The sequence below is a fragment of the Fukomys damarensis genome, unplaced genomic scaffold, assembly GCF_012274545.1.
Source record: "Fukomys damarensis isolate Sample0158 unplaced genomic scaffold, DMR_v1.0_HiC HiC_scaffold_16, whole genome shotgun sequence".
In the NCBI taxonomy this organism is placed as follows: domain Eukaryota; kingdom Metazoa; phylum Chordata; class Mammalia; order Rodentia; family Bathyergidae; genus Fukomys; species Fukomys damarensis.
The window spans coordinates 11,874,670-11,887,210 of record NW_022900928.1 but is presented as its reverse complement, the minus strand read 5'-3'; the positions used below and the strand labels follow the sequence as shown (position 1 = coordinate 11,887,210).

Here is a 12,541-nt window from a genome sequence, read left to right as displayed (position 1 = left end):
CCCCTTTTTTTTTTTTTTTTTTTTTGGTACTGGGATCGAACTCAGGTCCTTGTGCTTGTGAGGCAGGTGGTGGTACCAGTGAGCCAAATCCCCAGCTCAAAACACCATCCATTTTTAAAAGTTCAATTCAGGCAAATAAAATAGTATTTTGTAAATTTCAAAGCTTTATACAAATATAAAATGCATTTCTCTTATAGAGTCTTTTTTAGTCTTTAATCTTTTTTAGAGAATCAGTGTTTAGTCTATTATCTGCACTCACCTAGCCTTCCTGGAATCCTGAGTATTATAGGAAGCAGATGTTAAGTAAGCAAAACATAAAATACAGTGAATTCACAGAATCCTATTAATACTCACGTGTTTCCATTCATGCAGGTAAGGGAGATATATTTTCCCATTTGCATCAACATGCTTTCCTGTTTTAATAGTCATTGAACTAGTAGGCTTAACAAAACAGATAGGGGGGTTATATGGGTATGTGTCCAGCAGCCATAGGCATATTGGAATATTATATGTGTTACCTGAGAGAGAAAGAGAAATTTCAGTTACTCTCTGTTTATTATTTTTCAATAATAGCTTAATAGGGAAGAGAGTGATACAATTATACAGAATACAGACACACAAAACCACAACAAATATTTTGTTTCAAAGTTCTAGTTAAGATCAAGTACTCAAATTCCAGCAGGATGCAGGAGCTAAGTGATCACTATTCTGTCGGCATCTGCTTACTGCTACAAAACATTCTTCAGGAATAATCTCAGCCAATCTATTCTTTGCTGCGGGACTCATGTCAGTTAATAAGGCTTGCTGGGAAGGGAAATGAAAGAAAGAACAAAGATTAAGGTGCTATAACAAAGTGAGTTAGGAAGAAGCACCTGAATTCTCTTGCTCAAAGCCAGATTATAAAATCCAATCCAGCAGTCAAACAAATGCTTTATCAATGCATGAGGCCTTTCTAGTGTTAATCATTTCAGAATCAATATTATCCCTTTCTCTTTATAAAATAGAATCTATCTCAGCTGAGAAATCTGACTATACATAGTTAAAATGAAATACTAAAGTTATTCTTTCTCAAAGGATCCAACAATTAATGTATTAAACACAAACCATAGTCTTTTCTTTTTATGCTCAAAGCCTAGTGTCACAAGAATCCATTTGAATCACCTAACGTAATTTAAATGCAGATCAGATAACTGTGGGACATTGGATTTATTTAACCCCAAATTACTTTTACAATAAACAATAGCAAAAAGCTCCAACAGGATAGATGCTAATACGGGCCCCCTAACCCACAGGTCCACCGCACGTCAGGAACCAGGCTGTGCAACAGGTGATGAAGCACTAGATGAGTAAAGCTCCATTTGTATTTACAGCCCGGCTGGCGTTAGACTGAGTTCCGCCGTCACAGCAGCACCCAGAACCAGCACTAGGCACTCATGGACCGTGAACCCTCCTGTGAGCTCCACATGTGGGTATCTAGGTCGCCGGCTCCTTTGAACCATCCTGAAACCCACACCTCTACCCACTTGTTCATGAAACCTGTCATCCCTGGGGTTGCAGTATTTACATTTATTCCCACCATCCAGAATTCTGTTTTGTGACAATGAAGACTTACTCAGGGGGCCGGGGATTTAGCTCAGTGGTTCCACTGCCTGCCTCGCAAGCGCAAGGGACCGAGTTCAATCCCGGGTACCAAAACAAAACAAAACCAAAACAAAAAAAGACGTCCTTAGGCCTATAAACTTCTGCCACATGAAACTAGTTGAGGGAGTTGGGGTTATAACTCAGTAGGAAAGCATATGCCCAGCATAGCATGGCTCTGGGTCCCAAATACTGAAAAAAACAAAACAAAACAAAACAAAACAAACAAACAATAACAACAACAAAACCAACAAAAATATGAGAGTAGTGGTTCGGTATAGATAAAATTTACACCCATCCCCTCACCCCACATACCTCTGTGAAATCAATGGCTGAGTTATGTATGGGGCATAGGTCTCAGATCCCCATTCTAGTTCTAAAATTCTGATTCCATGACATTAAATTCTACCAGTCTTACTAGGCAAAATAAATAAATAAATACACATCTCTTGGTAAGAGACTTTTTAAAAACCTGAAAATGTGGGCCAGGGATTTAGCTCAGTGGTTCCACCACCTGCCTTGCAAGTGCAAGAACCTGAGTTTGATCCCTGGTACAAAAAAAAAAAAACAGCAAAGCTGAAAATGTGAGGTGCTACTGCCAAATGAAGTTCAATTAGAACAGAAGTTAAAATCTCTTCACCATAATGAAGGCCAGGAGCAAGTAGGTTCGATTTCCTTATAACTCTTTGGTGACATACCTCTCATGTTATCAAACATGGCTATACTGGAAACATAAATAACGTAACATATAACACAGTTACCTCTGTAAGGCACAGGAATTGTTCCATTGAGGTTCATTAGTTCCCTAGAACTGCCATCATTAAAAACTGAAAGGAGAGAACAAAAATTTAATCATGAGCATTTTAAAGTTTTTATTCATGAGCATTTTTGTAGAGACTCTCATGTAAGTTATTCTTTGGAAACACTGGTTAAAATTCATAAAAGGGGCTGACTTGTCAATGTATCATCCATTCTAATAACAAAGGGTCCTTTGTTTATTCACTCCATGGGATCAACTCTTCAATGAGTAAAGAAAAGACACTTTGACTTACTTGTAAAAAAAAATGGATGTGAGTGCTTAGTTCCAGTGAATAGGAGCTTCTGGTCTCTAACCAACATGATTCTAAAGTCTATTTACAAATCACCATTAGGGCTAGGGGCACTGCTCAGTGGTAGAGCACCTCCCTAGAATGGGTAAGGCCATGGTTTGAACCCCAGCACTTTAAACAACAAAACCAGGGCTGGGGATGTAGCTCAGCAGTGCCACACCTGCCTAGCAAGTGCAAGGTCCTGAGTTCAATTCCTGGTACCAAAACACCACCACCACCCAAAGCCACTATCAATTATCACCATACTACGCGTTATCCTGGTATCATGTTTTAGCACTTCTCTGGCGTTTATCCCTACTCACTCAATTCTCAATCTCAATGGAATATCAAACCACAGTATTAAAGATTTAAAAAGGGAAGGTTTCCCTGTTAATTAAATATAGATAACTTCTTTCAATATGTATTTCTCATATGACATGAATTTTTCTACTATTAACTGATGAATCAGGGCACATAATTTGTGTTACATGAATCACTGTAATTTTAATCAATATCATATCTTGTAGGGAAAAAGCTATAATGCACAATACAAATACATGGAACTACACTGCTGAACCTCAGTTCTTTTACTTACTGTTCAGTTGTAAAACACGTTGTAATTTATTCTGATTTTGTGCATTTTAAAATAAAAAAATCTTATTTAAATTTAGTGCTTTACTCTGAAAGCATGTGGATAATGGCTCACATATGAAGCTATTGTTTGATCAACATTTATCCTTTTAGTGTGCAGTAAAAACTACATACTCACAATAAAGTTCTAACCTCAATAATTTTTCTCCATACTAAAGCCATTTCAGTTTTAAAATGACTAACTTTAATTTTGGAAATATTAGTATTTTTGCAGATCAGAATACAGCAGTACAGTCTATATACAGACATAAGGGAGGTAGTAAGGAGGGGGAGCTGTCCCTAGGTCTGGGAGAGGACTTCTAGTCCACGTCTCTGCTCTAGGGCCTACTGTTTTCAAAGCCCTATGGCCAGTGGAATTCAGAATTTCACAGCTAATTCCCTGCCTTCAGAGCCGAGGGCTTTATTAATCAACAGGAGGCAGCACAGGTTATCTCTTGGCCCTGGCATGCTAGCTGTTTTCAAGGATACAGAGTTGAAGAGATTGTGTTAGGATTCAGTGGGTACAGAAAATAATGTATTTTTTTAAAAAAAGAAAAACTCTAGGGCCAGGGATTTAGCTCAGCGGTTCGGTGGCCTGCCTTGCAAGCGCAAGGACCCGAGTTCAATCCCCGGTACCAAAAAAAACAAAACAAAACAAAACAAAAAACTCCAGGTATTGTCATCCCCCCATTAAGTTTATTGGTACATTTAAAGCAAATAATATAGTTACATTTATCATTGGGATCTTGTACCTTTACATGAGATGTCTTGGTTATTTTTTCGCCATACCCCTGCCCTCCCTTTGCCCCCTTCACCTTTCCCTATTTACAAAGACTTTGTTTCCATTTTTTTCCTTTTTTCACATTTCAAGCGTTGTCATCTTTGACTTAAACTCTAAAAGTAAAGACAAACTGCTGCTTACCTACTATACAGAATGAAAGACCACATTGAAAAATATTTTCTGCATCTATAAAATATAAGGGACAGCTCACAGTATAGTTTTGCAAGATGTGTTCCTGAGACTATACAGAAATGCTCCAGGGGGAGAAAAGGGGAATTACCAGCAGTTAAGTACCTTTAGGGTATACTGTACAACATATTCTTTCTTCTCTTTGTGATGTATTACATATTAGCATATTAGAGGTTTTAAGAAATCTTTCAACAGTGAAATGCATTTAACTTTTTTGTTTTTAAAGAGACAAGAGTCTTGCTATGTTGCTCAGGCTAGCTGTGGAATTCCTGGGCTCCAGTGATGAATTCTCCTGCCTCAGCTTCCTGAGTAGCAGGACTACATACATATGCCACTGTGCTCAGCTGAAACCTACTTGATTTTGTTTAACCCACAACTGCTCAAACTTAAGCACAGAATTCTCCCCTTATTCTTATCCCTAAAGCCTTCCCCTTGTAACAACCTTCATAACTTGGTGTCTACAGATAACACTTTGGAGAAATGATGGACTAAACTATCTTTAAAATCCCCTCCTGCCAGGTGTGGTGGCACACACCTGTAATCCCAGCACTCAGGAGGCCAGAGGGTCCCTGTGAGTTTGAGCCCAGCCTGGGTTACGTAGTGAGTTTGGGGCCAGCCTGAACTACAAAGAGAGATCTTGCCTCAAAACACAAACAAACAAAAAAATTCCCTCCTATGGCCTGGAAGTGTAGCTCAGTGACAAAGTGCTTGTCCTCCACACAGTAACACACAGACACATAAGCGCTCACACACAAACTCCCTCCTGGCCAGGGGCAGTATGCCCATTATCCCAGGTCCTGTTACTCAGGAAGCTGAGGAGGGAGGATCACAAGTCCAAGTCCGCCAGCCTGGGCAACTTAGAAAGACTGACTCAAAATAAAAAGGGCTTGCAGGTCAGTGGTAGTGTACAAGACTAACATGTGGGAGGCCTGGGTTCAACCCCTAGTGAGGGGTAGGGAGTGGTGGTGGTGGTAGGGAATCCTTCCTAGGTCGAAATTTACATAGTTCTAGGTTGTTTAAAAAAAAAAACTTTAAAGAGCTAAACAAATATTATTAGATCTTACAATTTCCTATTCCCTGATACTTGTATCAGGCAGAAGTTCAATCCTACAATTGGAAAACCAGCAAGATTAAAAGGAAAATAAGAAAATTACAATTACTAACAAGAACAGTAGCTCATATTAGAGCAGTAAGTATTATTACATAAACTCACCATATGGATCCAATCCAGGTTTGAGATCTTTGTATAGAGTGATAACACTGACAGTTTCACGTACAGTTAGGTCTCTGTATTTGTACTGAAAAGCAAAAATCACGTAATTTAGTTTAAAACCAATGCTCATTACTTGTTACATTAATTTTCTTAAAATCTTACTTTCTTCACAGCACTCTTAAAAAGTATAATGGTTTTCAGTAATCATTAATTACAGGACCTCAGGAGCTCTTTCTTCTGTCAGCTGTATGAATCCTTTAGTTGCTCTCAGCTTGCCCTTGAAGTTATATTCATTTTAGTTCTTTTGTCCAACTTAAAAGATCCACCAAATTAAATCTTTTTTTTTGTTACCAGGGATCAAATTCAGGACCACGCACTTGCAAGGCAGGAGGCGGAACCACTGAGCTAAATCCCTGGTCCACCAAATTAAATCTTAATCATTTGCAAAGACCTACCATATATGTATAGCTTGCATACCAACTCTCAAAAAATCCTTTTCGAGACTTCCCTTTAACCCATAATCATCTCTCCTTTCTCCACAAGCTGCAGCATTCACTGCCAAAAGCAACATTCATTGTGAATTATCAGTATCAACTTTGCACTGTATCATTTGCTGTACTGTTTTTCATCCCACTTGTTCCATTCCAATCCAGAAGAGCTAACAACCTGGGGTAAGCACTGCCAGCAGCAGGACATAAGGAGACCAAGGCCTCTCAGCTGATCACAGTGCACTGAAGCTCACCAGCTGACAAGCTCTATCCTTATACACAAAGCTTTTAATCAGCTTTTAGTGCTTCTTTCTTATATAAGACACTAATATTTGAGTCAGAAACCAAAACAAAAAGAAAACAAGGAACTATGTACCAGCAACAGGGGTAATGCAAGCAGAAAACTTTGTACCCATGAAATAAGAACACCCAATGAATAAGAAACTCTTGAATGCAAAAAAATGTGGGAGTAAAACAAAAATATTCAATAGGATTAGAATATGAAGTCACAGAACTCTCATAGCATAAAAAGATAGTTATAGACAATAAGGAAGGTAATACAGAAAAGTATACGTTTAGGACAGTCAGGGATTTAGCTCAGTGGTGCTGCCACCTACCTCACAAGCACAGGATCCCGAGTTTGATCCCTGGTACCGAAACCAAAAGACTAGGTCTACTCAAAGGCATTTCTTATCCTTTTTGTGGCAGTATTTCTCCCATACCATGGGATCAATCCTATTATTCAAACATGTTTTTGTTTGTTCCATCTCATCCACACAAAGCCATTCCTATACTCCCCAACCCCTCTTGCTGCCACTTTACTCAGTTCCTTATAGAAAAATACAAGACAAAAAACAAAAAGCAAAACAAACTTCATACAGGAGTTGCCTACATTTGTTGCCTATGACTGTTCTCTTTCTACACTTTCTTGTGAAAACCTTTTCTTTCTTTTCTTTCTTTGTTTTTTTTTTTTTTTTTTGAAATAGGGTCTCACTATGTAGTTGAGACTGACCTGGACTCACTATGTAGCCCAGGCTGGTCTCGAACTCACATTGATCCTCCTGCCTCAGCCTCACCAGTGCTGGGATTACAGGCGTGAGCTACCACACCAGGCAGTGAAAACTTTTTTTTTTTTTTGGTAGCATGTCTTGAACTCAGGACCTTGCGCTTGCAAGGCAGGTGGTGGAATCACTGAGTCAAATCCCGAGCCTGTGAAAACTTTTTATTATGGAAAAATTCAAGCATATCCCAAAGTAGACAATGCCCATCTATATTTTATAGTTTTGATATAATTCACATATTGTAAAATTCACTTTTAAATTGTACATTTCAATGGTTTTTAGCATAGTTCTACAATCACCACATCAGTTTTGGAATATTGTCTTGATCCTCCAAAGAAATTAATACCATTTAGCAATAACTTTCTATTTTCCATTTTTAGCAGTAACTCCTCGCATTTTCCTCTGTGCAGTCCTAGACAACCACTCACATTCCATCTCTATAGATTTGCCTTTTCTAGATATTTCATAAAAATAAAATCATGTGTTGTTTTATGATCTTTCATGTTTTCAAGATTCATCCTGTTGTGGTACGTACCAGTATATCTCTCCTTTTTAGTGTTGAGTAATATTTACTATATGGACATACCATGTTTTACTAACTACAGTTTGGAGGATTTTCAGCTGATAGGCTCATCTCTGTTTTTTTTTTTTTTGGTACCGGGGATCGAACTCGGGTCCTTGCACTTGCAAGGCAGGCCACCGAACCGCTGAGCTAAATCCCCGGCCCTCATCTCTGTTTTTATCCCTAAGAATTTATTTGTTGAAGAAATCTGTTTATTGTCCTACATAGGCTCCTACTGTTTAGAATTTGCTAACTGTATTCCATTGGTGTATTTTAACATTTTCCCTTGAATTAATATTTGGGTCTAGAAGTTCTCTCTCAGGCTGGGGATTTAGCTCAATGATTCTGCCACCTGCCTTGCAAGCACAAGGCCCCAAGTTCAATCCCTAGTACCAAAAAAAAAAAATCTATAGATATAGATATATAGAAGTTCTCTCTCTCCCTCCCTCCCTCTCATTTCATCCTGATGATGTTTTTCCATCAGGAGTACACGATAACTGGACACCTGTGCATTGTTAGTAACATCTACACCCGTTCTCTTTAAACCCACTCCAATTCTGGACATTCTGTAGCTGTGGAGACAAGTGAGAAGTGATCAGATTGTAGATATATTTTCAAGGTAGAGCTGGCGGGATTTTCTGACAGATATACTGTGGACAGAAAGGAAAATGAAGCATCACAGATAACAAGGTTTTCAGCCTGAGCAGCAGGAAGCGTGCGTACACATTTTGTACCTACCACTTCACTACAGTTTTCATCAGGGTCACCGATACCTCCTACATGGTGTGCAGTAGCCAATTCTGCCTCTGTCTAAACATATCAGCAGTAGTTGACCAAGTTAAGTCATGCTCTTAAAGCATGTTCTTCATTCAATTTCCAGAACACCAACCAGTGTTTGTCTTCCTTCTCTCTGGTTACTTCTGTCTCCTTTCTCCTAGTCAACTAATACTGGGCCCCAGGAAACAGTCTTCCTACCTAAACCATTCTTTTGGTATTTTCCTTCTTGGTTTTTTTTTTTTTTTTTTTTTTTGTACCGGGGATCAAACTCGGGTCCTTGCACTTGCGAAGCAGGCGGTGGAACCACTGAGCTAAATCCCCAGCCCTCCTTGTTTTTGACAAACACATCTTTTTTGTGGGGGCGTCGTGTGTACTGGGCACTGAACTTGGATCCTTGTGCTTGCAACACAGGCGGCAGAACCACTGAGCTAAATCCCTAGCTTCCTTCTTGTTTTTAAATATCATTTACATGTTGAGAACTCCCAGGCTAACTCCCACTGAACCTCTTTCATAAACTCCAAACACTACTGTCTTTTACTTTCCACAATTTCAGTTACCCTGAAATTTTTGGTCTGAAAATTTTAAATGAAAAATCCCAGAAATAAGCAACCTGTATGTTTAAACTGCATGCAGTTGAGTAGTATGATACCATCATTAGATCTTATGCTGTTCCATTCTGTCCTAGCCAGGAAGTAAATCATTCTTTTGTCCAGCATATCCACACAGGATAAGGCACCCCCATTAGTGACTTAGAAGTCACCTCAGTTGTATGACTGACTGTTCTAGTGCTTGTGTTCAAATAACTTTTATTTTGCATTAATAATGGCCCCAAAGTACAACAGTAGTATGCTAGCAGTTTTATATTGTTATATTTTATTATTGTTATTAGTCTCTTGATGTGCCTAATAAATTAAATTTTATCTAGATGTAGATATTTTATCTATAAATAAGTGCACACATATGTATGAAAAATAGTACATATAGGACTCAGTATTATCCAGTTTCAAACACCCACTGTGGGTCTTGGGATGCAACCCTGCCGATGAATACTGTACATCCAATAGCAATCTGACATTTCTACTTGGATATCTAATGAACGTCAAATTGAATATGATCAAAACCGAACTCCACATCTTCCCCCCAAATTTAGTCTGTCTATATCCTTCTAACTGTTCAGCGGGAAAAAAATAACTGTAAAAGCTATTCTTGATGCTTCTTTTCCTTTCACGTCCAAGGCAATTGTATCAGAAAAGCCTACTAGCATCATCTTCAAAATATATCCAGAATCTGATCACATCTCACTATCTCCATATTACAATCCTGGTCTAAGTCACTCATACCACTTGCCTAGATTATTAGGTCTCTGCCTCCACTCTTACTTACCCCCTTCTATGGTTTAGTTCCAGTACAGCAGCTAAATTAGTGCTGAGAGGCACTAAATGGCTCTCCATAACAACTCAACAATGCCAAAGCCTTACCACAGGTTTGCAAGGGTCTCCAAAATCTCCCACTCTGACCCTCAGTCCTAAACCCACACCACAGCCTACCCTTTGCTCACTGCAGGCCTGCCTTGCTATCCCTTACCTTCTGCTGTTCCTCTACAATGAATGCATGACAGACTTCTTCCCCAGAGCTTTTGTTCTTTGTGCCTTCTTCCTGGAATGACCTCACCTTGAACTGCTCCACAGCAGTTTCCCTACCACTGTCAGGTCTCTCCTCAAACAGCTCTTCTCAGAAAGGCCTTCCTTTTCTGTCGGACAACCTGAAACCCAGCCCATTCTCACCCCCTTTACTACTCTATTTCTCTTTCCTATTTTATTTTTCTTTAAAGATCTTATCAATTTTCAACATATTATTTAAATGTGCTTTTTGAGGTGTTTACTGTCTTCTATGTGAATTTAAATTCCAGAAGTGAGCCGGATGTGATGGCGCACGCCTGTAATCCCAGCACTTGGGAGGCTGAGGCAGGAGGATCACTGCGAGTTCGAGACCAGCCTGGGCTACATAGTGAGTTCCAGGTCAGTCTCAACTACATAGTGAGACCCTGTCTCAAAAAACAATAAATAAGTGTAGGATTTTTTTTGTCTGACTGTTCATTGTTGTACCCCTGTATTTAAAACAGTGTGAAGTACACAGCAATCTTTAATGCATCTGCTCTCCCTTTCTCTCTTTTTTTTTTTTTTTTTTTTTTTTTTTGGTAGTACTGGAGATCAAACTCTGGCCCTTGTGCTTGCAAGTCAGGCAATGGAACCATTGAGCCAAATCCCCAGCCCTGCATCTGCTCTCTTCCACCCATTTGGTAATGACACCACCTCTAGGAATGCTGTAGATATAATATGCAAAAATATAAGTAGTTATATGAACCATCAAAAATATTACTTGTGTAACGGAGGATGTACTAACAGCATATACATCTGTTAACTGACAAATGATGACAAAAGTTTTAACTAAAAGTTATGTTATGGGAGCTAAGTTAATACTCAAAGAAAAAATGATTTGTAATAATATTTTTAAAAACATACATCAAGTAAGGGGCCTGAGTAATTGAGGGGTGTGGTTATCCTACAACCAGATAGAGTAAAGGGACCTATGGTAGGTTCCTCTAGTCTACAGGATGCTTGTTTAGGAGTTACATTTTATTTATTTATTTATTTTTGGTACCAGGAATTGAACTCAGGCCCTTGCGATTGTGAGGCAGGTAGCAGAACCACTGAGCCAGAACTCCTGGCTACGAGTTTTAAAAATAAACCAACATTTGAATATTCTTGTATTTCATATTTCTCCACCTACATTAAGTATTAAACTTTTTTAATGGCTGTGTTATCAATTTAAATATCAAACATCATGGATCAGTTCCTCTTCAGGTATAAAGTACCTAAAACAAAATGCTGTTTTTCAAAAAGTGATGTATGTTATTACAGCACACAGACCTTTACCTGAGCCACAATCTAAGGCTCCCCAAACCTCCTCGATTAAAGATAACTACTTAAAAACAAAACTGGGAAGGAGATGTAACTCAGGGCTAAAGTACGCACTTAACATGCATTAGGGCCCCAAGTCCCAGCACCAAACAACAAAGAAGACCAAAAGATATGGATGGACAACCAGGAGATGTTTTCTTTCGAAACTCACCACTTTCTCTTTAGAGGTTAACTAATCTTCGACCAAGAACCACGGAGAAGATTTTACTAGAAAAAGTCTATTTTAGAAAAAGTTTTCTAAGGAATGGAGGGGGTGAAGGGAGGGCAGGGAAATGGGGAAAAATAAGAACCGGTTAAGTCCTGTAAAGGGACAAGATCCCCATGATGAATGTAACTGTATTGGATACCTAAAAGGTACCAGTAAACTTAATGGCGGGGGGGAGGGAATTTTCTACATAATAGTGTGGACAAGTTGAAACCAGCTTGAACTGACAATTTTGACCACTCTTGCTTTGACAAACGTATCCAAAACTGGCCTGTTTTAAGACTCTGCTCTTAAATTAGCTTATTCCAAGTTGATCTGGTAAGTCACAACAAACAAAAGGAGAGCCATTCCACTGTGGTGCCGCATTTGAGCAATATGGTGACACATTTGAATTATCAAATTAAATCATGGCTTTAAAATAAAAAACGCCTGCTTTTTAAGAAAGGGGGAAAAATGCATCAGTCGAGCTGTGAGGGTTGTAAAGTAAGCTCCGAGCAAATAAATACGTGACACAAGAAGCGTCCAACAGTAGTGCTAGTAAAGAGTTGCCATTGCCCTGGGATAGTAACAATGAATTCATTAATTCTACCTGGGGTAGTGAGGGTCTGGCATTCTGGATTCTCCGGCCGCTTCACTGAACTGAGTCAATTCAAGCGCTAGGCACTGCCCTCCCCGCGGGCCGGCTGCTGCGCGGCGTGGGGAATACAAATCGGAAAGGGCCGTGATCTCTGCGGCCAGCGAAGGGGGGCGAAGGCTGACGGACCCCCAGACTGGGGCGGGAGTGAACTGTCTCAGGTCAAGAAGGATGACTCCCTCTTTTTGTTGAGAACATTTAAAACCTAAACTCTAGCGCCCCAGACAGCTCCAAACTCCCGCAGAGAGAAGGGGGCGGGCGGCAGGTGGCGGGCGGCCTCCGCTCGGCGCCTCG

At 39.5% G+C, this 12,541-nt stretch overlaps 1 protein-coding gene across 1 annotated transcript in view; it reads right to left on the bottom strand.

The window, feature by feature from the left end:
- The window catches only part of Tsg101 (tumor susceptibility 101), a 41,418-nt gene that overhangs the window by 28,450 nt on the left and 427 nt on the right, over positions 1–12,541 (bottom strand). Inside the window, exons 2-4 of the mRNA XM_010615127.3 lie at positions 5,540–5,624; positions 2,400–2,465; positions 355–518 (exon numbers count right to left, since the gene is read on the bottom strand). Of these exons, the coding sequence (XP_010613429.1) occupies positions 355–518; positions 2,400–2,465; positions 5,540–5,624 (315 nt within the window). The remainder of the gene's footprint in view (positions 1–354; positions 519–2,399; positions 2,466–5,539; positions 5,625–12,541) is intronic.